The 25,940-nt window shown below is 43.8% G+C and overlaps 2 protein-coding genes and 2 long non-coding RNA genes across 4 annotated transcripts in view; 1 reads left to right on the forward strand and 3 right to left on the reverse strand.

The window, feature by feature from the left end:
• PLCH2 (phospholipase C eta 2) overlaps nt 1-25,940 on the reverse strand; it is a 770,253-nt gene that overhangs the window by 624,423 nt on the left and 119,890 nt on the right. The window lies entirely within an intron of this gene.
• Nucleotides 13,777-15,951, reverse strand: LOC138651285 (uncharacterized). Its single transcript, XR_011315462.1, has 3 exons — nt 15,094-15,951; nt 14,754-14,840; nt 13,777-14,671 (listed from the first exon to the last, which is right to left on the reverse strand). It is a non-coding gene; the product is annotated as an uncharacterized lncRNA (long non-coding RNA).
• On the forward strand, nt 17,677-18,674 carry LOC138651182 (uncharacterized). The gene is made up of 3 exons (XR_011315448.1): nt 17,677-17,816; nt 18,157-18,243; nt 18,434-18,674. It is a non-coding gene; the product is annotated as an uncharacterized lncRNA (long non-coding RNA).
• LOC138651181 (uncharacterized) lies at nt 18,727-20,747 on the reverse strand. Its single transcript, XM_069741211.1, has 2 exons — nt 19,812-20,747; nt 18,727-19,337 (listed from the first exon to the last, which is right to left on the reverse strand). Exons 1-2 carry the CDS (start codon nt 20,229-20,231, stop codon nt 18,810-18,812), a joined length of 948 nt encoding a protein of 315 aa, XP_069597312.1. The 5' UTR covers nt 20,232-20,747; the 3' UTR covers nt 18,727-18,809.

A 25,940-nucleotide genomic window follows, 5' to 3' on the forward strand; every position in this document is an offset into this window, starting at 1 on the left:
CCATGTATTTTTGGCTATAAATAATTTTTGCCATTGGACTTTATTAAAAATGATCCTCAGAGGAAGCGTGGTTTAGAGGCGAAACGGCTGTCAATTTTTGTCCCTTTTATGGAAAGTGACACTTTAACGTGGAGTGGTGCTCTCCCCATTTCTCTTCTTACCTTCTGCAGCCTCTGTGTTGCACTGACTATTGCAGGCTGCAGAATGAGTCAACTGATTATCCGTCATAATGACAGGAGAGTTTATACCTTTTATTGTCCTACTTCTCAGCTGACTTGCGACCACATGAAAATTAAAGTTGATCAGCCAAAAGGAGCTCAGGAGAAGGAAGGTAAGAGTTAAGAAAAAAAACCTGGAAAAGATGGAATCTCAATCAACCCATTTTGCAGCAAGAACAGACAGCACAACACAGAGACTGGGGGTAGGTATTGGAATGTGAACTGATTATTTGGGGATTGATGAGGGTATTTATTGCTTCTTTTATTTTATTTTTTTATTTTTTTTAATCCAATGGAAACTCCCCCTTCCTATAATCCTTTAGTCGAGATAACAAGGGTTCTATGATCAAATAAATTGCATAAGACAACTTGTAAAAATCGTTAAGAGAAAAGAGTGAAAAAGAATGAAGCAAATCTAGGTAATCTGTTCTCCTCTGGCAGAGGCTCCATATGGATTGAAACAAGGGAAATTGCCTTTTATCATGCCGGCAGTCTACAAATTAAGCAGGTCTCATTTACGGGAGGAGAACGAGACAGTAAATCTGAGCTAATTAAGGCATATAGCCCAAGTGTTCGCAGACGGCAGCTCACTTACATGTCCTGAAGATCACTCCAATGAGACGACCCGTCAGAGGTAACGCTTACCAAAAACGGTGACATTCCCATATAGGGATCTATGGAATAACATCGCTCCTTGTGAAGAGTGACACGGCCTGACATGCCAGTGCAAGGAGACTTATAGTCCATGCAATGCTCCTCTGGGAAATTAAACATGCAAATTACTTTTTCGAAGATCTCTTGATTTGCCCTGAGGAGGGGCAACACCCTGAAACACGTGTCTGCAAATGAGGATTCTGGTTTGGCTTTTATCTTAAAGGGAACCTGTCACCCCGAAAATCGCGGGTGAGGTAAGCCCACCGGCATCAGGGGCTTATCTACAGCATTCTGTAATGCTGTAGATAAGCCCCCGATGTTACCTGAAAGAGGAGAAAAAGACGTTATATTATACTTACCCAGGGGCGGTCCCGCTGCTGGTCAGGTCGGATGGGCGTCTCTGGTCCGCTGCGGCACCTCCCATCTTCATTCCATGACGTCCTCTTCTGATCTTCAGCCACGGCTCCGGCGCAGGCGTACTTTGTCTGCCCTGTTGAGGGCACAACAAAGTACTGCAGTGCGCAGGCGCCGGAAAGGTCAGAGAGGCCCGGCGCCTGCGCACTGCAGTAATTTGCTCTGCCCTCAACAGGGCAGACAAAGTACGCCTGCGCCGGAGCCGTGGCTGAAGATCAGAAGAGGACGTCATGGAAAGAAGATGGGAGGCGCCGCAGCGGACCAGAGACGCCCATCCGACCTGACCAGCAGCGAGACCGCCCCTGGGTGAGTATAATATAACGTCTTTTTCTCCTCTTTCAGGTAACATCGGGGGCTTATCTACAGCATTACAGAATGCAGTAGATAAGCCCCTGATGCCGGTGGGATTACCTCACCCGCGATTTTCGGGGTGACAGGTTCCCTTTAAGTCACGTGGCAAGGCTCGTTAAAAGGTCGACACTGACTGTTAGGATTGCTACGTCTAGGAGGTGGAGCTAGAAATCAAGTCCTCTTCCTCTCTGAAGAGATAATTTGCATAAAAGTCTCCTTACGCTGGCACTCAGGCGGTCAAATCGGATCTCTTGCTCTGCACTGATGAGGGGCAAAACATCGTGTCTACAAATAGAGATTCCGGTTTGGCTTTTTGACTACGTCATGCGGCAAGGCTCGTTAAAGGGTCGATATTGAATTTTAGGATTGCTACTTCCAGTAGGTGGCGCTAGCGTTCAAGTTCCATAGGGACTAATATTTATATCACTTCCATTAATCTATTCAATTTTTACCTTATTAAAGTGGTTGCCATTTTTTTAATTAATAGGGTAACAGCTGTAAAAAAAAAAAAAAAAAACAACAATATTCACTTTCCCTAGATCCAGTTTATTTTTTATTTCATGGGCGAAAAAAAATTCAGAAAATTGTATGAAAAAAAGTTTTTGCTTTTGTTGCCATTTTCTCACTTTTCGTGATGTGGGCGGGGTGTAGGTTTATTTTTTGGGCCTTGAGCTACTCTTTTTATTGATACCATTTTGGGGGAGATACGATGTTTTGATCGCCTGTCATTGTATTTTAATGCAATGTTGCGGCGACCAAAAAAAAACATAAGTCTGGAGTTTTGATTTGTTTTTTCGTTACGCCATTTGTCGATCAGATTAATATACTTTATATTTTGATAGAACGGACATTTCTGAATCCAGCGATAGCAAATATGTGTATTTTAATTTTTTTAATTGTTTTTTTTTTAATGGAGCAAAAGGGGAGGCGATTTGAACTTTTGTATTTTATTATTTTATTCTAAAAACATTTTTTTAATTACTTTTTACTTTATTTAACAGTCCAGTTTAGGAGGTTTGAAGCTGCGATCATCCTATCGCCTGTGCTATACATAGTAGGGCTTCATCGCTGCTATTTATAGCAAAAATCATGATCTATGAATGTTGGCCACAAGCCGGCATTCACAGGAGAATTATAATGACAGGTTCTGGGGTCTTCTGCAGGCTGCCAACTGTTGACAATCCATCGGCGCCCCAAGATCACACAACAGGGGTGCCAACAGGCAGGACTTGTCCGTTTACCGCCGGCATCGTGTTAAATGCCGCTTTTAGTGATTGACAGCAGCATTTAACTTATAAATAGCAGCAGGCGGATCTCGGATTCACCCGTAGCTGTTAAGGGAACTTGATGGCTGATTAAAAATCAGCCATAAAGTGCAAGGAAAGATGCGGGTTCAGCGCCGTAGCCCGCATCAAAGGTAGGAACATGGAAGATGACGTAAATATACGTCATTGGTCTTGAAGGGGTTAAAAAAAGGGTTTCTGTCACTCCTTAATTAATATATTAAGTGCAGTGCTCCGTTCCTTCTCTTCCATCTGTACTAAGAGAAAAAAAAAGAATTTGTCAGAAGAAAGAGGTATTTTGCTCGTTAAACAGTGGAATGATACCAGCAGCAAGAAGAAGCAGTGATTCAGGAATTAACACAGAGAAGAGCGACTAATGTCAGTCTTATTGACACGATAAACTACGACTGTCTCATCTGTCATTTGGATGACTATGTGCGTACTCTCGCTGTGAGCGTTGTGAGTCATCTGTAACGACGTGGCGGTATAAATAATGTAAGTATTTTAGGAGACTTTCTACTTCACTGTAAAATGCCCAAGCGGAGTGCAAGTTATTTTGGGGGCATCTTCTATCGTATACATAAAAGCACTTTAAGACGACCACCCAAAATTGCATCAAGAAGACGTCTTCCAAGGAGGGTGGTCTCCACTAAGAAAATCCACCGTATGCATAATAGATAGTAGAAATGAAAATCCGTCACCGGAAATCTGGTGTGGATAACGAGGTGTTGGAAAACGATTCACTATATATATATATATATATAATCATGGCCGAAATTGTTCCAGAAAATGACGTATTTCTCCCAGGAAATGATTGCAATTACACGTTTTGTTTATTTCCTTTGTGTGTATTGGAACAATACAAAAAAAAACACAGAAAAAAAGGCAAATTGGACATCATTTCATACAAACCCTTAAAAATGGGGTGCAAAAAATGTTGGCACCTTTCTAAAATTGTGGGTAAAGCACTTTGTTTCAAGCATGTGATGCTCGTTGAAACTCACCTGTGGCAAGTAACAGGTGTGGGTAATATGAAAATCACACCTGAGACCAGATAAAAAGGGGAGAAGTTGACTCAATCTTTGCATTGTGTGTCTGTGTGGGTCTCACTAAGCATGGAGGACAGGAAGAGGAGAAGAGAACTGTCTGAGGACCTGAGAACCAAAATTGTTGAACAATATCAACAATCTCATATTATCATATGTATGTGAACATGAAGATGAGAATCGTCCGGTGCTATATCTTTTGATACAATGTCTATAAGTGTCCCATATTTTGGGATTCATCCAGTGCAAATCATGCATGCGGCAATTTTTTTTATCGCACCTACCTATGAACTGACATGTGCACGGCCCCATAGAATAATATTGGGACAAGTGTTATCTGTCAAAACGTCCGATTTTCATGGTCGAGTGCACAAGACCTCAGAGATTTTTAGTGATCCACAGTGCAAAAAAAAAAAAAACTTCACCTATTCAAATGCATGGTTGATCATGGCCGAATGCTCAAGAAGAAGGTCAATGTTGGATGTTGAACCTCTCACCCAGCCAAATCAGACCTCATACTTTGCACTGACAAGGGGCAAAAACCCAGAAACACAGTGTCTACAAATCATACATAGTAACATAGTTAGTAAGGCCGAAAAAAGACATTTGTCCACCCAGTTCAGCCTATATTCCATCATAATAAATCCCCAGATCTACGTCCTTCTACAGAACCTAATAATTGTATGATACAATATTGTTCTGCTCCAGGAAGACATCCAGGCCTCTCTTGAACCCCTCGACTGAGTTCGCCATCACCACCTCCTCAGGCAAGCAATTCCAGATTCTCACTGCCCTAACAGTAAAGAATCCTCTTCTATGTTGGTGGAAAAACCTTCTCTCCTCCAGACGCAAAGAATGCCCCCTTGTGCCCGTCACCTTCCTTGGTATAAACAGATCCTCAGCGAGATATTTGTATTGTCCCCTTATATACTTATACATGGTTATTAGATCGCCCCTCAGTCATCTTTTTTCTAGACTAAATAATCCTAATTTCGCTAATCTATCTGGGTATTGTAGTTCTCCCATCCCCTTTATTAATTTTGTTGCCCTCCTTTGTACTCTCTCTAGTTCCATTATATCCTTCCTGAGCACCGGTGACCAAAACTGGACACAGTACTCCATGTGCGGTCTAACTAGGGATTTGTACAGAGGCAGTATAATGCTCTCATCATGTGTATCCAGACCTCTTTTAATGCACCCCATGATCCTGTTTGCCTTGGCAGCTGCTGCCTGGCACTGGCTGCTCCAGGTAAGTTTATCATTAACTAGGATCCCCAAGTCCTTCTCCCTGTCAGATTTACCCAGTGGTTTCCCGTTCAGTGTGTAATGGTGATATTGATTCCTTCTTCCCATGTGTATAACCTTACATTTATCATTGTTAAACCTCATCTGCCACCTTTCAGCCCAAGTTTCCAACTTATCCAGATCCATCTGTAGCAGAATACTATCTTCTCTTGTATTAACTGCTTTACATAGTTTTGTATCATCTGCAAATATCGATATTTTACTGTGTAAACCTTCTACCAGATCATTAATGAATATGTTGAAGAGAACAGGTCCCAATACTGACCCCTGCGGTACCCCACTGGTCACAGCGACCCAGTTAGAGACTATACCATTTATAACCACCCTCTGCTTTCTATCACTAAGCCAGTTACTAACCCATTTACACACATTTTCCCCCAGACCAAGCATTCTCATTTTGTGTACCAACCTCTTGTGCGGCACGGTATCAAACGCTTTGGAAAAATCGAGATATCCCACGTCCAATGACTCACCGTGGTCCAGCCTATAGCTTACCTCTTCATAAAAACTGATTAGATTGGTTTGACAGGAGCGATTTCTCATAAACCCATGCTGATATGGAGTTAAACAGTTATTCTCATTGAGATAATCCAGAATAACATCCTTCAGAAACCCTTCAAATATTTTACCAACAATAGAGGTTAGACTTACTGGCCTATAATTTCCAGGTTCACTTTTAGAGCCCTTTTTGAATATTGGCACCACATTTGCTATGCGCCAGTCCTGCGGAACAGACCCTGTCGCTATAGAGTCCCTAAAAATAAGAAATAATGGTTTATCTATTACATTACTTAGTTCTCTTAGTACTCGTGGGTGTATGCCATCCGGACCCGGAGATTTATCTATTTTAATCTTATTTAGCCGGTTTCGCACCTCTTCTTGGGTTAGATTGGTGACCCTTAATATAGGGTTTTCATTGTTTCTTGGGATTTCACCTAGCATTTCATTTTCCACCGTGAATACCGTGGAGAAGAAGGTGTTTAATATGTTAGCTTTTTCCTCGTCATCTACAACCATTCTTTCCTCACTATTTTTTAAGGGGCCTACATTTTCAGTTTTTATTCTTTTACTATTGATATAGTTGAAGAACAGTTTGGGATTAGTTTTACTCTCCTTAGCAATGTGCTTCTCTGTTTCCTTTTTGGCAGCTTTAATTAGTTTTTTAGATAAAGTATTTTTCTCCCTATAGTTTTTTAGAGCTTCAATGGTGCCATCCTGCTTTAGTAGTGCAAATGCTTTCTTTTTACTGTTAATTGCCTGTCTTACTTCTTTGTTTAGCCACATTGGGTTTTTCCTATTTCTAGTCCTTTTATTCCCACAAGGTATAAACCGCTTACACTGCCTATTTAGGATGTTCTTAGACATTTTCCATTTATCTGTATTCTTATTTCTGAGGATATTGTCCCAGTCTACCAGATTAAGGGCATCTCTAAGCTGGTCAAACTTTGCCTTCCTAAAGTTCAATGTTTTTGTGACTCCCTGACAAGTCCCCCTAGTGAAAGACAGGTGAAACTGCACAATATTGTGGTCGCTATTTCCTAGATGCCCAACCACCTGCAGATTTATTATTCTGTCAGGTCTATTAGATAGTATTAGGTCTAAAAGTGCTGCTCCTCTGGTTGGATTCTGCACCAATTGTGAAAGATAATTTTTCTTGGTTATTAGCAGAAACCTGTTGCCTTTATGGGTTTCACAGGTTTCTGTTTCCCAGTTAATATCCGGGTAGTTAAAGTCCCCCATAACCAGGACCTCATTATGGGTTGCAGCTTCATCTATCTGCTTTAGAAGTAGACTTTCCATGCTTTCTGTTATATTTGGGGGTTTGTAACAGACCCCAATGAGAAGTTTGTTACCATTTTTCCCTCCATGAATTTCGACCCATATGGACTCGACATCCTCATTTCCTTCGCTAATATACTCCCTTAAAGTGGACTTTAGACAAGACTTTACATAGAGACAAACCCCTCCTCCTCTCCGATTTTTACGATCCTTTCTAAACAGACTGTAACCCTGTAAGTTAACTGCCCAGTCATAGCTTTCATCTAACCATGTCTCGGTTATTCCCACTATGTCAAAGTTACCTGTAGATATTTCTGCTTCTAGTTCTTCCATCTTGTTTGTCAGGCTTCTGGCGTTTGCGAGCATGCAGTTTAGAGGATTTTGTTTTGTTCCAATCTCCTCGCTGTGGATTGCTTTAGAAATGTTCTTACCTCCCTTCTGAGTATGTTTTCCTGGATCTTCTTTGTTCAAGTCTAATGTTTTTCTTCCCGTCCCCTCTTCTTCTAGTTTAACGCCCTCCTGATGAGTGTAGCGAGTCTTCTGGCGAATGTGTGTTTCCCAGGTTTGTTGAGGTGTAGTCCGTCTCTGGCGAGGAGTCCATCGTACAAGTAATTCACACCGTGGTCCAGGAATCCGAATCCTTGTTGTCTGCACCATCGTCTTAGCCAGTTGTTCGCATCAAGGATCCTGTTCCATCTCCTGGTGCCATGCCCGTCTACTGGAAGGATAGAAGAAAAAACTACCTGTGCATCCAGTTCCTTTACTTTCTTCCCCAACTCTTCAAAGTCCTTGCAGATTGTCGGTAGGTCCTTCCTTGCCGTGTCATTGGTGCCAACATGTATCAGAAGAAATGGGTGGACGTCCTTGGAGCTGAAGAGCTTTGGTATCCTATCGGTCACATCCTTGATCATCGCACCTGGAAGGCAGCATACTTCTCTTGCAGTTATGTCCGGTCTGCAGATGGCTGCTTCGGTGCCTCTCAGTAGTGAGTCTCCCACCACCACCACTCTTCGTTGCTTCTTGGCTGTACTTTTTGCTGTCACTTGTTGCTGTGTGCCCTTTTCTTTTTTGCTTGCTGGTATTGCTTCATTCTTAGGTGTGCCATCTTCATCCTCTACAAAGATTTGATATCGGTTCTTCAGTTGTGTGGTTGGTGATTTCTCCACGGTCTTCTTGCTTCTTTTGGTCACATGCTTCCACTCATCTGCTTTTGGAGGTTCTCTGACACTTTTTGCACCTTCTGTGACCAGTAGAGATGCTTCTGTTCTGTCTAGAAAGTCTTCATTCTCTTTGATGAGTTTCAAAGTTGCTATTCTTTCTTCCAGACCCCGCACCTTTTCTTCTAAAAGGGCCACTAGTCTACACTTCTGACAGGTGAAATTGGATTCTTCTTCTGGTCGATCTGTGAACATGTAGCACATGCTGCAGCTCACCATGTAGGTTGTCACATCTGCCATGTTGCTCCTAGATCCTGCTGACTTGCTGTGTGTTTTCCTTCTTGTGTAATCTACTCAGCCAAGCTCTCTTGCAATAATGTCCTACAGGCAAAAATTTACATCGAATCGAGATTCTGGTTTGGTTTTTTATCCTAAGTCATGTGGCCAAGGCTCTTTATGGGGTCAATACTGACTGTTAGGATCACTACTTCCAATAGGTGGCGCTAGAGTTTCAAGTCCTTTTCCTCTCTGAAGAGACAATTTGCATAATTAATTTTCCATAGGAGCATGCATGGCCCAAAAGTCTCCTCACTCTCCAAGAGGAGAAACGTTCTCAATTCACAGGTAAAATCTGTATTTAGTGAATACAGACTTTCTCATGACTAAGATAGGAGATGACAGTTGGTGCTTATAAAGTTCTATGGAGAACTGTACCTGACGTTTCAGAATAACTTGTCTGCACGTAGCTCCTCCTCCTTTCTTCATAGACTTTTAAGAGCACCAACTGTCATCTCCTATCTCAGTAATGGGAAAATCTATATTTATTCAGTTTTTTTTACCAATGAATTGAGAATTAAATCAAATCCTGGAGGCGAAAGAAGCAAATTTCAATGATGAGATATATTATAAAGTTGCTTACTTTCATGTGTACTATTGATTTATGAAATAAAAATAAAACTTGATCTTTTAATGGCATCTTTAAAGGGAATAATTCACCTTGAACCTGCCCTCTCATCAGCAGGCAGAATAACATAGAGCAGGAGTTGCATGGCTTGTTATATAACGTTGCGGGTAAAGATTCAGCATCACTTGTATTTTATTTATTTACATTTCTGCTCTTTCTATGCCTAGGAGTCCAGTGGGCGGAGCTAATCAGTGATTGACAAACTTTCCATTGGATCTGATGACCGTAAGTCACTAAATAGGACCGCCCACTGGACTCCTAAACATAAAAAAATGAAGAAATGTAAATTAAATTACTTTTAACCTTTTTCCACAAAACTATATATCAGCCTCCATAAAGTATGGCTTCCATAAAGTTTTTACGTTCCTGGGACGAAGTAAAGCAATTTTCATCTTCTTCTATCGGTATAAAAACAGTCTCCAGCTGTCGTCTGCTGACGATTTTGCAGCTAATGTAAGCAATCAAAAAGAAATAATAAATCAATTTATCTCCAAGTGCAAAAAAATATATTAAAATGATCTAATTTAGAGGAAAAAAATAAACTACGTGGGATGAGTATTGATAAGTAAAAGTCTAGACATGTTGCAGATTGGAGCCATGGAATTCATTTAGTGTATGCCATAAATATATTCTGCAGGGCAGAAGTGGAGACCAAAATGCGCTAAAGGGAAACGTACATTACGGAATTAGTGAAAAGCGACTATTTTCTTTTCCAATAAAGCGATAAAAATCCCCTGCATTAACATAAACCTTGAATCATTTCAGTTTTTTTTGCAGCCACCACTAGGGGGAGCTCAGGAGCTTACTGTATACCGCAAGGTTTTACACATTGAACTCAATACTACAACAGTATACTGCAAAACGGTAGGTAATGTACGAGAAACAGTATTACCTATTCTTAAAATGGTGCAGAAGAAAATTTCACTAATTGCTTTGTCAGGGGAGTCACGCAGTCCCCTGACCAAGCCTGTGGCGAAACACGTGACGGATATATAAGTGGTTCAGTAATACAAGAGGAAGGAGTAAGATTTAAGCAGCTCTGGCCGCGTAAAGAAATATAAGGAAACGAATTAACACAAAAAGTTGAACCTAAAACAATTTAATTTGTTAAAGGGAAGATATTTAATTTAAAGGGGTCCTACCATATTCGATACCCAACACTAGAAATGAGCAAAAGCAATCACAGTGACCTAGTCCAGCTGCCATAGTAATAGCCAGTGGCCGCTTGGACAAGTCACAAGAAACCCCCCTTTGGTAAATTAGAGCAGTAATCAAGTATCCACATTGCCGCTCCATTCCTGGTCCATGAACTAATGAAGTCCTGGACCCAGGACCCACGTTTGTATATAACTAAGGTTCTTGTAGACAAAGCTAAGGCTCGTTCACAAATCCAATTTTCTCGTATAAGTGATATCCATGCTTTTTCACGGATAGCACTTATATCTGTGATATTCCATTGGGCTATGCACATATACGATTTTTTTTTCTGAGACCTAGTGTCAAAGACATGCTCAATTTTGATCCCAGTGTTGGATCTAAATCAGCAATGCAAATCCAGGGGGTCCGCAAAAAAAAAAATTGGACTGCACTCAGATGACATCCGAGTGCGATCTGATTTTCACGGACTGTCAGAATAGAGAAAGTGGAGAAAGTTTTTCATTTCTTTTTCTTCACTAACAAGTTAAAGTGATGACATTCGGACCACACTGATCAAAGTCAGATCAGAATATCGCTCGGTTTTTCTCATATGTGGAAAAAAAAATCAGACGTGTGAATGAGCATTAAATGTTTGTGGAAATTCCATCCCAATTACTTTAGTTTTTCGAGCCTTCGTTTGAAAACAAAAGCTAATCGTTTGCAAAAGATAATAGACGTTCTGCTCGTTTCCAGAAGATCTGCCATCACATTTATTTTCTAGGTGGGAGACTTTAATAAGTTGAGTCTATGGTGTCACATTAATTCCATTCCACAGGTGGTTCTTCTTTAATTAGTGCAGCCGTAAAGTTCCTGATATGCATCTCCCCGTGGTCCAAAATGGCTTTTAAAAGCTGTAATCAGGGATTTGGGAGGAATGTAATGGAATGATTGTAATCTGCTGCTGAAATGTCTCGTAATAAGACGCAGGTATAAAGTATTGGATCAGCATTTTTTTGTTAAACAGAGGAGATGGTGTTAGTTTACTCCCTGTTATGTAATGGTACCGTCACACAGTGCAATTTAGATCGCTACGACGGCACGATTTGTGACGTTCGAGCGATATAGGTACGATATCGCAGCGTGTGACACGCTCCTGCGATCAGGGACCCCGCTGTGAATCGTACGTCGTAGCACATCGTTTGAAACTTTCTTTCGTCGTCTAGTGTCCCGCTGTGGCGGCATGATCGCATGGTGTGACAAAGGTGTGCACGATATTGTATACGATGTAAAGGGCGGAGGAGCTGGCTACGTAGGAGCGCTGAATTCTCCACCTCCCGTGTGCTGATTGGGCGGTACAATACTGTGCGCTCATTCGACAAAGGACTATTGTTCCCAGCGGATAAAACCGGAGCTCTCGAGCGCGCTATTCATTTCTCTCTGTAGCACGTGCTGTGAACAGAACTCCTAAATTCGCTGGATTCCCTGGACTTTTAACTACTAGACTTTTACCGCAAAAGGTATGTATAACGCTACAGCGTAGCATATGTTGCGCTTCAACGGGGATAAACGCTGGAGTGTGGTTGATTGTTCCTTTGAGTAGGGTAGGCCTGAGAACCTCAGGTACACAGCTGTTGCGTGGCCCAATTAATTAATCCTTTTACAGATCGAGATGGTTGACTGCCCCATTTAATACCAGTAGTAACATATATAGTTATTAGATCAATGGTCAGAACATTGTTTTGTAAGCACGTGTATTTATTGTACGTTTGTTTTCTTTTTAGGAACTATGCTCACTTCCGATGAGAGTTCTGTTGTTGCTGCTGCCCTGGTGTTTGAGGCAGCACGTCTCCAAGAGGAGAGACGTCCTAAACGAAAACGTCGCATGTGGACCCGGAGCTGGCTGCAGAAAAGATCCACATTGTCACACATGGGTCTCATAAGAGAGTTACGTGACAATAACCCTCAAGATTTCCGAAACTACCTTCGGATGTCCGAGGAATCCTTCAAAATAATACTGTCTGCTGTTACGCCACTCATACAAAGGTGTGATACGCCGATGCGTGCAGCCGTGCCCGTGGAGGAAAGGTTGGCGGTGACACTGCGCTTCCTGGCAACAGGAAGGTCTCTTCAGGATTTGCAGTTTTCCGCAGCTGTTTCCAGACCTTTCCTGAGCGTTGTGATTCCGGAGACATGCGAGGCCATTGTGCAGAGCTTAAGGCATTATATGGAGGTACTACTATTTTTTTTTGGCTGCTGTGTTATGTCGATATATTATACTAGCTATTGAACCAGTTCTACGCCCTGATGGCGAGCATTTCTATAGGTATATGTTCTACATCCTATCATGTGCTGCTCCCATCCTGCGCCCCCATTCAGACATGTGCTGCTGTGATCCTGCGCCTCCATTCTGACATGTGCTGCTACCATTTTGCGTCTCCATTCTGATATGTGCTGCTCCAACCCTGCGCCACCCTTTTTTATTTGCTGCTCCCAACGTAATTTTATTGATTCTATTATTTAGATATATTGTTTAGCACCCCCTCTGAGTGACCGAAGCCATCTGTAAAAAAAATGGCTGCCTGCATACTCTGTGTTGTTGACTTTGTTATACTAATCCATACTGCGCCTCAATCGCTGTAGGATGTCCACATGAGAGTGTATGTGCATAATATATTTGACCAAATTTGTACATGTTTCCTTCTCATCTTGCAGTTTCCCAAGACGGCGGATGACTGGAAGAGGATTGGTTCCGATTTTGATGAGCTGTGGCAGTTTCCAAACTGCGGTGGTGCATTAGATGGAAAGCATGTGCGCATCACGCAACCAGCCAACTCTGGATCATTTTTTTTCAACTACAAAGGATATTTCAGTGTGATCCTCATGGCCCTTGTCAATGCAAACTATGAGTTTGTCGATGTGGATGTTGGCATGAATGGTCGAGTCTCCGACGGTGGTGTTTTTGAACACACTTCATTTGGGGAAAGCTTGAGGAACAATGAACTGCTGTTGCCACTAAATGAAGACACAAAAGCAAACCTAAATTTTGTCTTCATCGCTGATGAAGCTTTCCCTCTTCATCCACATTTGCTGAAGCCATTTGCACAGAGAACACTCACACCGGAGCGCAGAATCTTTAATTACCGGTTGTCGAGGGCCCGTCGTGTGGTTGAAAATGCCTTTGGGATAATGGCAAATCGGTTTAGAGTGTTCCACACAGCTATCAACTTGAAGCTGCCGTCTATAGACATTGTGGTTTTGGCATGCTGTGTGCTCCATAATTTCCTGAGACGTCATGATACGAACTCCTATTCTCCTCCTTCGTTTATTGATGCAGTGGACGCACGAACCGGAGATATTGTGCCCGGGGAATGGCGTACACAACCTGAAAATTTTACAGCTCTTCAAGCTCTTGGATCTGGCAGACAGGCAGACGATGCAAGGGACTGTCGCGAAAAATACTGCCAGTACTTTAATGGTTCTGGAGCTGTACCGTGGCAGGATCGCGCCGTATAACATAAAAATTTGTTTTTTTGCTTTGCTGTCATATAAACCTCGCTAAATAACTTTAAATGTGATGCCTATACAATGTTGCTGTTAACCCTTATAGCTTGGTAAACATTAAAGAAAGAATGCGAAGATTTTTGTTTTTTTTTGTAACACTTCTTGGTTTTAAATTATTTTACAACAAAATATAACATAACCCCCCCACCAAAAAAAATATTATCTCCTGCCCAAGAGGTGTCGCAGCGTCACGCCCTGCTGCTCCACTTGACTCTGGAGGAGCGCTGCTGTCTGCTGCAGGAGCGCTGCTGTCCGCTCCAGTCGCAATTGTCTCGCCAGGGGCTCTCTTACGGTGGCCGTTTCTGTGGATAGAAGAGGTTGGAGAACCAACGTTGATTCCTCTGAAAATACATCTCGACCTCTGGGGCAGGACCGAATTTTCTGTGTTGTAAATTTCTATTTGGTCTGGCACCACAGGGCGATGTAAATTTTAATATATTTTACAGTTTTGGTTGTCTATGGTGACATCCAGCAGAAAACCACTCGCATTATCTTGATACTTACGGAGAAGGGACGCCGGTTCCTCATTGCCAGAACCAGAGCTGCTAATGTCCCATCCCAGCGATCTGGCCACTGCTGCAGCACCTAAAAGCAAATAATAACAGATCTGGTTAACTATGGAACACGCCGTTGGGAAGCGCTCGCAGTTTTGGTCACTTACGTATGTTAGCTTCTGGGGAGAATGCCGCCGACCCGGGGGAGGAAGAGGAGTGTCGAAAGGGAGGTGTTGAGGGTGGTGTAGGGGTGCGAGGCCGTCTGCTCTCTGGTGGTGGCGTGGTAGGCCGCTGGGTCATTACTGCGTCTGTAATGTATTCAAATATTTCCGCTACCCTCTTATGTCCCGTATGCAGTTGAAAAATTGTAATCTATGATTGTTAACTTACGTGACGTCACGGACTGTGGGCTCCCGCTGGTGGTGGATGCTGTGGTGCTGCTGGCAATGGCAGGTACCTGTTGCCGCCGCTGTCTCTCTACACAGAAAGTTTACAAACGCAATCTTTAAAAACACATGTAGAGTGCTGCAGATCAAAGCTAACAATATACTGAAACATAAAATTTATATCACACTTCACAGGGGTGCGAGGGTGCATGGTCGCAACAGATGGTGGAGGTGTGGTAGGCCGCTGGGTCATTACTGCGTCTGTAATGTCTTCAAATATTTCAGGTACCCTGTTATGTCCCGTGTGATGTTAAAAAAAATGCAATAAATGATTGTGAACTTACGTGATGTCCCGGACTGTGGGCTCCCACTGGTGCCTGAAGATGGGGTACTGGTGGCAATGGTGTGTCTGACTTGCCGCCGCTGTCTCTCTACACCTAAAGTAAAGAATCACAATGTTTACACACAAATGTTGAGTGCTGCAGAGCAAAGCTAGTACTAGTACTTGCCTCGCCTTGCCTCCGCACGCAACTCCGCAAACATTTGTGGCGTTTTATAGCGGAGGTCAGCCCATTTTTTACGCAGCTGAAGCTGACTGCGGCAGACACCAAACCTCCTCTCCATCATTCTTGTTATTTGTCCAAGCACTTCTCGCTTGTGGATGTGTGGGTGGGCAGGGCGGCTCTCCAGACCCTCGTAATCCATGGCATCCATCTGGGAAATAAAAAAAAGGAGTTCTGGCTGCCCCAGAGGAGCAGAACGCATTCTCGCCGCCATTTTAGATGGAATGACCCTGAAGAGCAACGCCCAGAGGAGGAGCTGCGCTCCGCCGTCCTGCCGCGCCATTGGCATCGCAATAGCGTTGCCGTTTATGAACAGCGTCACATTTGTGACGACTGAGCGTTAAGAAAGGAACGCACATAGTAAATGCCGTTCGAAGTATCGTTATATAACGCCGGAGCGGCACGTTAAGTACGCTCGTGGTCTATGACGGCGTGATGACGTTACAGCGTTCCTGCGTGCCTGCCCTAGCTTGTTTTTGTCCCCTGACATCGTGATAATGGCTGCCAGTCGCCGTGGTCCACCTATGGGCATCCCAGAGCTCAAGTTCCTTATTGGAACAATGGATAGGATGCAGTATGAAACCACAGGGATGGTGCTGCACCGCAACCAGCACAAGGAGGAAGTTGTCCGTGTGGTGTCTGAGGGCCTCAGGAAGCGGTTTGGGATAACTCGGACCAAGGCCCAGATTGTTAAAAAATGGGGCGATCTCAAGTCGAAAAGCCCAGAGCGCCTGCAGGAGCTTCGCCAGGAGATTAGCAGAGGTTAGTACTCAGGTACCCAAAAGTATGTTGGACAGCTATGGGGCAGTTTGAATGTTGCAGAGCCACTATGTGCCACAGCTATGGGACAGTATGAACGTTGCAGAGCCACTATGTGCCACAGCTATGGGACAGTTTCTACGTTGCAGAGCCACTATGTGCCACAGCTATGGGACAGTTTCTACGTTGCAGAGCCACTATGTGCCACTGCTATGGGACAGTTTGAACGTTGCAGAGCCACTATGTGCCACTGCTATGGGACAGTTTGAACGTTGCAGAGCCACTATGTGCCACAGCTATGGGACAGTTTCTACGTTGCAGAGCCACTATGTGCCACTGCTATGGGACAGTTTGAATGTTGCAGAGCCACTATGTGCCACAGCTATGGGACAGTTTGAATGTTGCAGAGCCACTATATGCCACAGCTATGGGACAGTTTGAACGTTGCAGAGCCACTATGTGCCACAGCTATGGGACAGTTTCTACGTTGCAGAGCCACTATGTGCCACTGCTATGGGACAGTTTGAATGTTGCAGAGCCACTATGTGCCACAGCTATGGGACAGTTTGAATGTTGCAGAGCCACTATGTGCCACAGCTATGGGACAGTTTGAACGTTGCAGAGCCACTATGTGCCACAGCTATGGGACAGTATGAACGGTGAAAAGTACTATGTGGCACAGCTAACTGCTGACCGAACTTTTTTTTTCCTTCACAGAGGCAAAGAGACAGCGCCGCCGTAGACACGAGGCATCACACACCGCCTCTGAAGTCCCAGAGCCCTCCGGGTCAAAGACAACTGATCCTAGTAGGTTCCCACAATAATGTGATTTGGGTTTGGTTGCAGGTCCCCTCCTCCCCCCCCCCCCCCCGGCAGCCAGTGTTGCCATATATGCTGACAGACCTTTTTTTTTTTTTTTTCCCTTCACAGAGGCAAAGACACAGCACCACCGCCGCCACGAGGCATCCCGCCCAGCCTCTTCTGGCTCTGTGCCCTCAGGGTCAACTCCTCCAGATCCTAGTAGGTTCCCACAAAAATGTGATTTGGATTTTGTTTCTGGTCCCCTTCCCCCCCCCCGGCAGCCAGTGTGGCCATATATGCTAACAGACCTTTTTCAAAAATTTTTTTTTTTTTTTTTTTCTTCACAGAGGCAAAGACACAGCACCGCCGCCGCCACGAGGCATCCCGCCCAGCCTCTTCTGGCTCTGTGCCCTCAGGGTCCAATGTCCCGGAGCCCTCCGGGTCAACTCCTCCAGATCCTAGTAGGTTCCCACAATTATGTGATTTGGATTTTGTTTCTGGTCCCCTTCCCCCCCCCGGCAGCCAGTGTGGCCATATATGCTAACAGACCTTTTTCAAAAATTTTTTTTTTTTTTTTTTTTCTTCACAGAGGCAAAGACACAGCACCGCCGCCGCCACGAGGCATCCCGCCCAGCCTCTTCTGGCTCTGTGCCCTCAGGGTCCAATGTCCCGGAGCCCTCCGGGTCAACTCCTCCAGATCCTAGTAGGTTCCCACAAAAATGTTATTTGGATTTTGTTTCTGGTCCCCTTCCCCCCCCCGGCAGCCAGTGTGGCCATATATGCTAACAGACCTTTTTCAAAAATTTTTTTTTTTTTTTTTTTCTTCACAGAGGCAAAGACACAGCACCGCCGCCGCCACGAGGCATCCCGCCCAGCCTCTTCTGGCTCTGTGCCCTCAGGGTCCAATGTCCCGGAGCCCTCCGGGTCAACTCCTCCAGATCCTAGTAGGTTCCCACAAAAATGTTATTTGGATTTTGTTTCTGGTCCCCTTCCCCCCCCCGGCAGCCAGTGTTGCCATATATGCTAACAGAACTTTTAAAAAAATTTTTTTTTTTTTTTTTCTTCACAGAGTCAAAGACACAGCACCACCGCCGCCACGAGGCATCCCGCCCAGCCTCTCCTGGATCTGTGCCCTCCGGGTCAACTCCTCCAGATCCTAGTAGGTTCCCACAATTATGTGATTTGGATTAAGTTGCAGGTCCCCTCTTAACACCCCCCCCCTCCCCCGGCAGCCACTGTTGCCATATATGCTGACAGACCTTGTTTTTTTTTTTTCCTTCACAGAGGCAAAGAGACAGCGCCGCCGCCGACAGCACGAGGCATTCAACAGCGACTCAGATCCAGAAGTGCCCTCCGTGCCTCAACATTCTAGTAGGTTCCCACAATTAAGTTATTTGGATTTTGTTGCAGGCCCACTCTTTCACCCCCAACCCAAACAACCACCCTCCCCCCCCCCCCCCCCCGCCCCCTTTGCTTATTTTTTTTATTTTTTTTCATTCACAGAAGCAAAGACACATCGGGAGACTACAGTGTTATTAATGTTATGTTTTTTGACCCACAGCTCTCGTCACTGTCAACAAAGAGGATATTGAAGCCGGCATAGACAAGTTACTCCACACTATGGCACATATTCAGGAGCAGCACAATGTGGCAATGGAGGAGCTGCAGAAGCTGCGGGACATGTGCCAGCAGTTGTAGGCGGGCCAATAATCCATTTTTTGTTGTTCCAATTAAAAGATTTAGTTAAACTTTCATTCGATTTTTTTTTTTTAGTTAACTGTACATGAATTTGTTACGTTAATTTGTTCCCTCATACAGTGCTGTGATTGAGACACACCAATCAAAAAGTAGTGATAGAATGTATAATAAAAGCTTTTATTTCAAACATTATTTTAACAAGACAAAAAAAAAAAAGGGATGTAAAAGTAGTTAGGAAATCACAAATTATGATACGACGATTGTTCCGGCTGAAAATTTTGGTGCCTGATGGGCGAAGCCATATGTAAAGGTATTGGTGTGTAGGAGTTATTAGGGGGTGGCTGGCCGAAGTGGGAAACGTGAGGATTGTGTCGCATCGATGTCTGACCCTGTGACCAACCATTGAAATTTGATGGCTCTGTCCGCTGTATTGGCCGGGAAGAGACCAAACAAGTGTTCTTGTCCAAATCGCCATCAGTACCCTTGTTTACTGCTTCCAGAATCAGACGCTCTGCTAGTATTCTTTGGTTGTCGTCCATTTTTGCCAGTTTGTCAACCACATAGTGTCCAAACCCCTCTAACGCAGGGCTAACATTTCTTGTCAACACCTTCTTTGCCAGGCTCAATAGTTCATTTGAGGCGTCTGAGGTGGCTTTCCGTTTTCTTTGAACTTGCCTCGATTGACTCCTGGCAGGTGCAGCCTCCACTAGATCTGTTGTTGTGCAGTCCTGTGAACAGTCTAGTGTACTCTCCTGCGCACTGTCATCCTGGGGGGGGGAAAAAAAAAAAAAGTTATGAACCCGGCAACAAAAAGTAGTACCACCATAACCGCATCCAAACTATATATTCGTAGTAGGTAACAAAAAGATTATAATATATTTGATGCTTAGTAATATTCTTTAACCCTCCCTTTTATTGAATACTTTGAACTACACTGTTCTGACTGCTATGGGAACCTGACCAATATTTTATAGTCTAAATAGTCTCAACAAGAGTACATCGGCAGCTTGACGCGATACTATTTTCTATATTGCTTCGATGGTATGGTTTACATATATCTCCATTTCATACATATTACGTTCCCCTTATAATTCTTGACTGCAACAGGGTTACTTATGTGTACATGTTTTTGTAACAACTTTAAACTGATGTGATAATCAGAAGTATAAAACCTAAAATGCAGAGAAAAATTATGTAATTATAGGACACATTGGTGAACTTTCGTCCAAAGAGCTACTTACTTGTTGCCCTTGTGACTCCTGCTCGGCGTGGTTCTCCGAAACTATTGGTTCCACAGGTGCCAACAATCGAAGACACGTTGAAGTCCGTGGCACCTCTTGGTCCCTCAGAAAATTAAGATGCTCAAAATACCACAGTTTTGGCACATAAACTTCTTCAGTGGAAGCTCCGGACCTTGTAGTCTGAAGAACCTTGTTCAGCTCCTTCCTCCAGACCGTGCGGAGCGCCTGGATTTTCTTTTTAATAACTGCTTCGTTAGCTGCCTCATCTGGTGCCTGACGATTGTAAAGCTCAATGAGCTGTAAGTAACCCTCCCTCCTCTTTTCCCTGTTACAATACTCAGGAGATTTTATTTTCCAGAGGCAGGGAAAAGACTGATAAATCTCGATGAAATCCCGGATGAACTCCACACGATTTGACATCTAAAAAGTAATTAAAAAAAAAAATTACATGGTTGACAAAGCGTCCTATTAACAATACTTTTGCCAGTGTGCCAAACGCTTAACAACAGCAGCCACACAAAGCGCTCATGCCTACCATCGCTTCTTCCATCTGCCGCGCCTATAGTCCACCATAACCCAAAACAGTGTACCGCCCGCTTCCCTACAGCAGCCACACAAAGCGCTCATGGTGACCATACATTGTACCATCTGCCACGCTGTAGCGCAACAGACACAACCGGTCATAAGCAGTCACAACAGCGTACCATCCGCATCGCTTCAGCGGTGGAACGAAGCGGTCATGCCGAACAAACTGAGTTCCATCTACCACGCTGTAGCCCACCAGTCACGACCAGTCACGACCAGTCACAACAGCGTACCATCCGCATCGCTTCTTCAATCTGCCGCGCCTATAGTCCACCATAACCCAAAACAGTGTACCGCCCGCTTCCCTACAGCAGCCACACAAAGCGCTCATGGTGACCATACATTGTACCATCTGCCACGCTGTAGCGCAACAGACACAACCGGTCATAAGCAGTCACAACAGCGTACCATCCGCATCGCTTCAGCGGTGGAACGAAGCGGTCATGCCGAACAAACTGAGTTCCATCTACCACGCTGTAGCCCACCAGTCACGACCAGTCACAACAGCGTACCATCCGCATCGCTTCTTCCATCTGCCGCGCCTATAGTCCACCATAACCCAAAACAGTGTACCGCCCGCTTCCTTACAGCAGCCACACAAAGCGCTCATGGTGACCATACATTGTGCCATCTGCCACGCTCTAGCTCATCACACACAACCGGTCATAAGCAGTCACACCAGCGTACCATCCGCATCGCTTCAGCGGTGGAACGAAGCGGTCATGCCGAACAAACTGAGTTCCATCTACCACGCTGTAGCCCACCAGTCACAACCAAGCACAACAGCGTACCATCTGCCACATTGTAGCCCTCCAGTCACAACAGTGTACCATCCACTTCGCTTCAGTGGTGGAACGAAGCACTCATGCCGTCCATACAGCGTTCCATCCACCACGCCCAAGCGGTTTACATACCTCGAAGCAGCGGTGCAAAGCGTGGTATATTCAGCGAGGTACAAAATTCCGATGTCCAGGTCCACCAAGTGTCCAAGTACGAAGTGAAGAAAGGAAATTTTGAAAGCAGTGAAGTGGCATTGGGAACAATAGCGCTCAGGTGACAAATTTTCCAACCAATTGTGTGCACAGAACCTTTGGCCTATCACCACACTAACTAGTGGCACAACACGCCCCTTGTGAACAACGTCACGCACAGATTATGCAAAATTTGCTCTGAATCGTCGTGTGTGACACGACCGTACGACTGTCCCATACGACTTCTACATCGCAAATACGTCATGAATTTATCGCTTCAGCGTCGTGCATCGTGTAGTGTGACCGCAGTCTACGATGTTTGAAACGATAATTAAGCGACGATGCAACGTCACAAATCGTGCCGTCGTAGCGATCTAAATTGCACTGTGTGACGGTACCTTAAGACACAGACAAGGCTTCCTGGGAGATCTGGGGTTAGAAGATCACTACGTATTGTGAATCGCAGAACTTACATGTAGCCCGAGTGTTTGTGTCCCATAATAAATGGATTTTATTTCCTTTGGTGATGAAGAGGTTAACAACGCTTTCTATGCTGCTCAGAAACTCGCAGCTCCATTTTCAGCTGCTTCTGATCTGGTCATTACCTCTCCCTATAAAACTTAGCCAGACCTTCTCTCTCCTGCCTGTGAAAGCTTTGCTTCCTAGTTCCCTGGAGACACTGTGCTGAATACAATTTTTGAGATTGTTTCGTGCTGTTTTTGAAGCGTATGCTTCCCTCATTGTCCTTTTCCCATTTGGTTGGCACATTCCTATCCTTCCCTATGTACCTCTTTAGCTTTGGTGACTGTTTGTTCCGTTCTGTTATCCCTGTTTTGTTTTCCTGTCTTGTTTACCTTACATTTCTGTCCCATGCCTCATGGGGTGGGGGAGGGGACACATCAGGGTTTAATAGGAGCATAGAAAGGTCAGAGACACAGGCCTCTCTACCTCCAAGAGTACCCCCCGGGACATGGATCGTTAGAGTCCCAGTTCCAGAGGCAGTTTGAGACCCCCCTTCCTTACAGAAGAACGTCACAGTGTGACACCTTGTGGCCGACCCTGTGGTCTTGGTAGTCCAAACCTTGACCCTTGCAAGGTAACTGCACACAGAATGGAGCTGTGGTGTTCTAGATCTATACACTTGATATTTCCAGCGGTTGTGGGACCTGATAACAAAGTAATTGTTGGGGGGCCTTGTGTGTCAGATCACACCTGATCTGCTATTGATATAATCTATCCTAAGGATCGGTCATAAATATCAAAGTTTTGGACAACCTTATAATTTTTAGGTTTGGGGCTGAGGTATGTTTTAAAATTTTATATAATATATACTAATAACTTACATTTCTGTAATATATCATATCAGAGAAAAACTATGTTGACTTTTCCAACAAGTCTTTTACAGTATCTCGGAGATGGAATCACATCTACACTGATCAGTGGTGCTGCAAATCGTCTTCCATGAAAAACAGGAATCATTTTTGTGTTGTGTGAAGATATCACAGCAGCCAGTCTCCTTCCACCATCTCAGAGTCAATTGAAAATTAAAGCATAGAACCTGCTAAGGGGAAAACGTATGAACATTCATAGTATAAGTCATATAATGGACAGAAATAGTGTCCATGCGTGACACTATGTACTTACTGTAAAACATGACAAGTGAACTATAAACGTAGCTTTATAGAAAGTTTTCGGGCAATAATATTGGAGAATACCAAGCATCTTTAGGTACTGACCCCCCAAGCTAGATGTAGTGGGTGAAGAGGATAGCCATAATCTTTAAAGGTATAGAGCAATTTAATTAAAGTGTTCCTGCACTGACATAATTTACTGTAATGGGCTCAATTAGACACAGAGCAACCTAGAGAAGCAAAATAATCAGGAAACCTGGGAAATGTCAGCACTAAAACAGCGATTAATTAAGAGAAGGACATATGTTCAGGGCAAAATAAACCGTGTTCATTTTAATGGAAGAACGTGAAGTAGTAATTAAGATTTTGATGTTTTAAAGGGGTTGTCCAGTATGAATTTAACGTTCACTTGTCATTTCATACAAAGTCTGTACAAAAGCCTGGTGCTTCTGTCCTCGTCCCCCACGATAGGAAAAAACTGTACGAGTCTTACATATCCAGGAACTGTGCCGATTCCTACACTGTAACGTGTCGTCTACATTTCTGGAGTGAGTAATTTCTCTTCATCAGCATTCTGCCAGCACTATAGGAGCTAGAACTTCCTTACTCCACAAATTCCCAACATGCATTGTGATCATCAATGACCAAAGATTTCCCTGCACCGACAGACAGGAGAGCAGGAGCAAAGCGACAAAGAATGCAAACTCCCTGTATGAATTTCCAGCTTTGAAGGGTTGTTTCATCCTGTTAGTGGGTAAAAGAGCAAAGTGTTTGTAAAAAGAAGCACCTTTCCATTTTATCTCTTATTAAATATCAATAGTTTACAGCTAAATTCAGGGATTTCCAAACTCTATCTTGTGGGTCTTGTGGCTGGAGTTGAAGGTGTTTTTATTCACTTCCATGGAAATTCCCCAAACAGCCACGCTTGACTTGATCATCATAGAAGTGAGTAGAGAGAGCCACGCATGGCCGACCACCTCTCTATTCACATAAGTGTGGTGAAAGCGGGCTCAGACTGGCCCATCGGAGAGCAGGAGAATCCCTAGGTGGGCCCCTGTTAAGGCTAAGTAGGCTAATACACTTGATTTAATATTTACAGAGAAGATAATAATCTAATCATTCATTATACAAATTATTTTGTTTAAGAGTACATAGCAGCATAAGTAAATTTGTTAGTTTTGTATGTAGATGAACAGTGGGAGGGCCTTAGATTCAATGTTACTGGTGGGCCCTTGCCAGTCCAGTCCAACACTGGCCAAATAAAATCGGAAATAACTCTTTAAAGCCTCATGCACACACCAGATGGGATGGGAATAATCCTTCAAAATTTAGCCTGGATTGACGCTTCCAAAAAAATCACATCGACTGCTCGACAGTTGTTTCGGCGTGACTTCATAGCCATGAACTATCAGAAGACGACTACAAGCCATTAGTCCTCGAATGACCTTATGACGAGCAATGGAAACTAAAATATAGAGCGAACATTCACCCAATTACCAGGATATGTTATTACATAAAGCACTTGGCAGGCATTATTGCTCGAGAGCTTCCGAACTCAAGTCCTTGACATTCCCATGTCATAGAACATCATCCTGGCAGAGAATGGGTTAAATTAATTAGCAATTACAGCGAAGTACAGAGCTGCTGACAGATATAGAAAACGTTGGTCCTACTAATACTCCAGAAGAACGTCCTGCAAGGACAATCCTCGGATCTTGTCTCTGAACATCTTAATTGGAATAAATCTTCTGTCTCAGAAATGGTAAACAGGGATTCAGACCGCCGTCTGGCGCGGAGGTCCAGATATTTTATCTGTACAGACATTTTGAGTTGCGCGGACTGACTAATATTACTTTCAGCTAATTAGACTTAATATGGGGAAAACCATTTATTTCTATTAGTAAAGATCTTTGAAAATTAAATGGACGATTAAAGGGATTTATCATAAAAATGCAGCCGGTAGGCATTTATCTTACCGGTTAGGGTAAATAGGCAAAATATTATGAATCGTCCCAAGGTAAAGTCCTAGAAAATCATTGGGGTTGGGATACACAGGGTGTCCAGTATTAAGGCAATATATATGTATAAATGGGTCTGAATACATTTTATAACCAGTTGCCCTTCCGGCCGGGGTGATCTCATCACTTACATGATTCTGTATATTTCTCCCATGAGTTACGTCTATAAATCATATTGTTTATTCACAATTAGTGATGAGTGAATATACTCGTTACTCGAGATTTCCCGAGCATGCTCGGGTGTCCTCCGAGTATTTTTTAGTGCTCGGAAATTTAGTTTTCATCGCCGCAGCTGAATGATTTACATCTGTTAGTCAGCATAAGTACATGTGGGGGTTGCCTGGTTGCTAGGGAATCCCCACATGTAATCAAGCTGGCTAACAGGTGTAAATCATTCAGCTGCGGCGAAGAAAACTACCGTAAATCTCCGAGCACTAAAAAATACTCGGAGGACCCCCGAGTATGCTCGGGAAATCTCGAGTAATGAGTATATTCGCTCATCATCACTATTCACAATACAACTATAGGATTAGTAATGGATAGGTGTCTTATAGCTGCCTCTCCGTTACTAAGCCGTGGACTTGATGTCACCAGACAATACAAAGGTGACCTCAACACCACAAATATTACTCCACTTGCCACCGTTACAAGGCAAGTGGGAAGAGCCAGGGCAAAGCACCAGAATTGGCGCATCTAATGTGCCCTTTCTGGGCGGCTGCAAGCTGCTATTTTTAGGCTGGGGGGCACCAATATCCACAGCCCCTTATCAACCTCAGAATACCAGCCCACAGCTGTCTGCTTTAGCTTGGCTGGACGTCAAAAATGGGGGGAACACCACGCTGTTTTTTATTATTTATTTAAATAATTTAAAAAAAACTCTATTCTTGATAACCAGCCATGATAAAGCTGACGGCTGAGGTTTGC

The sequence above is a fragment of the Ranitomeya imitator genome, chromosome 10, assembly GCF_032444005.1.
Source record: "Ranitomeya imitator isolate aRanImi1 chromosome 10, aRanImi1.pri, whole genome shotgun sequence".
Taxonomy (NCBI): Eukaryota; Metazoa; Chordata; class Amphibia; order Anura; family Dendrobatidae; genus Ranitomeya; species Ranitomeya imitator.

What these genes read in the sequence shown, in the direction of transcription:
- LOC138651181 (XM_069741211.1), bottom strand. Translation starts at nt 20,231, where the DNA reads ATGTCAAATCGTGTGGAGTTCATCCGGGATTTCATCGAGATTTATCAG. An exon ending in AGGAGTCACAAGGGCAACAA is followed by an intron (nt 19,338 to 19,811) that starts GTAAGTAGCTCT and finishes TCCCCCCCCCAG; the next exon opens with GATGACAGTGCGCAGGAGAG.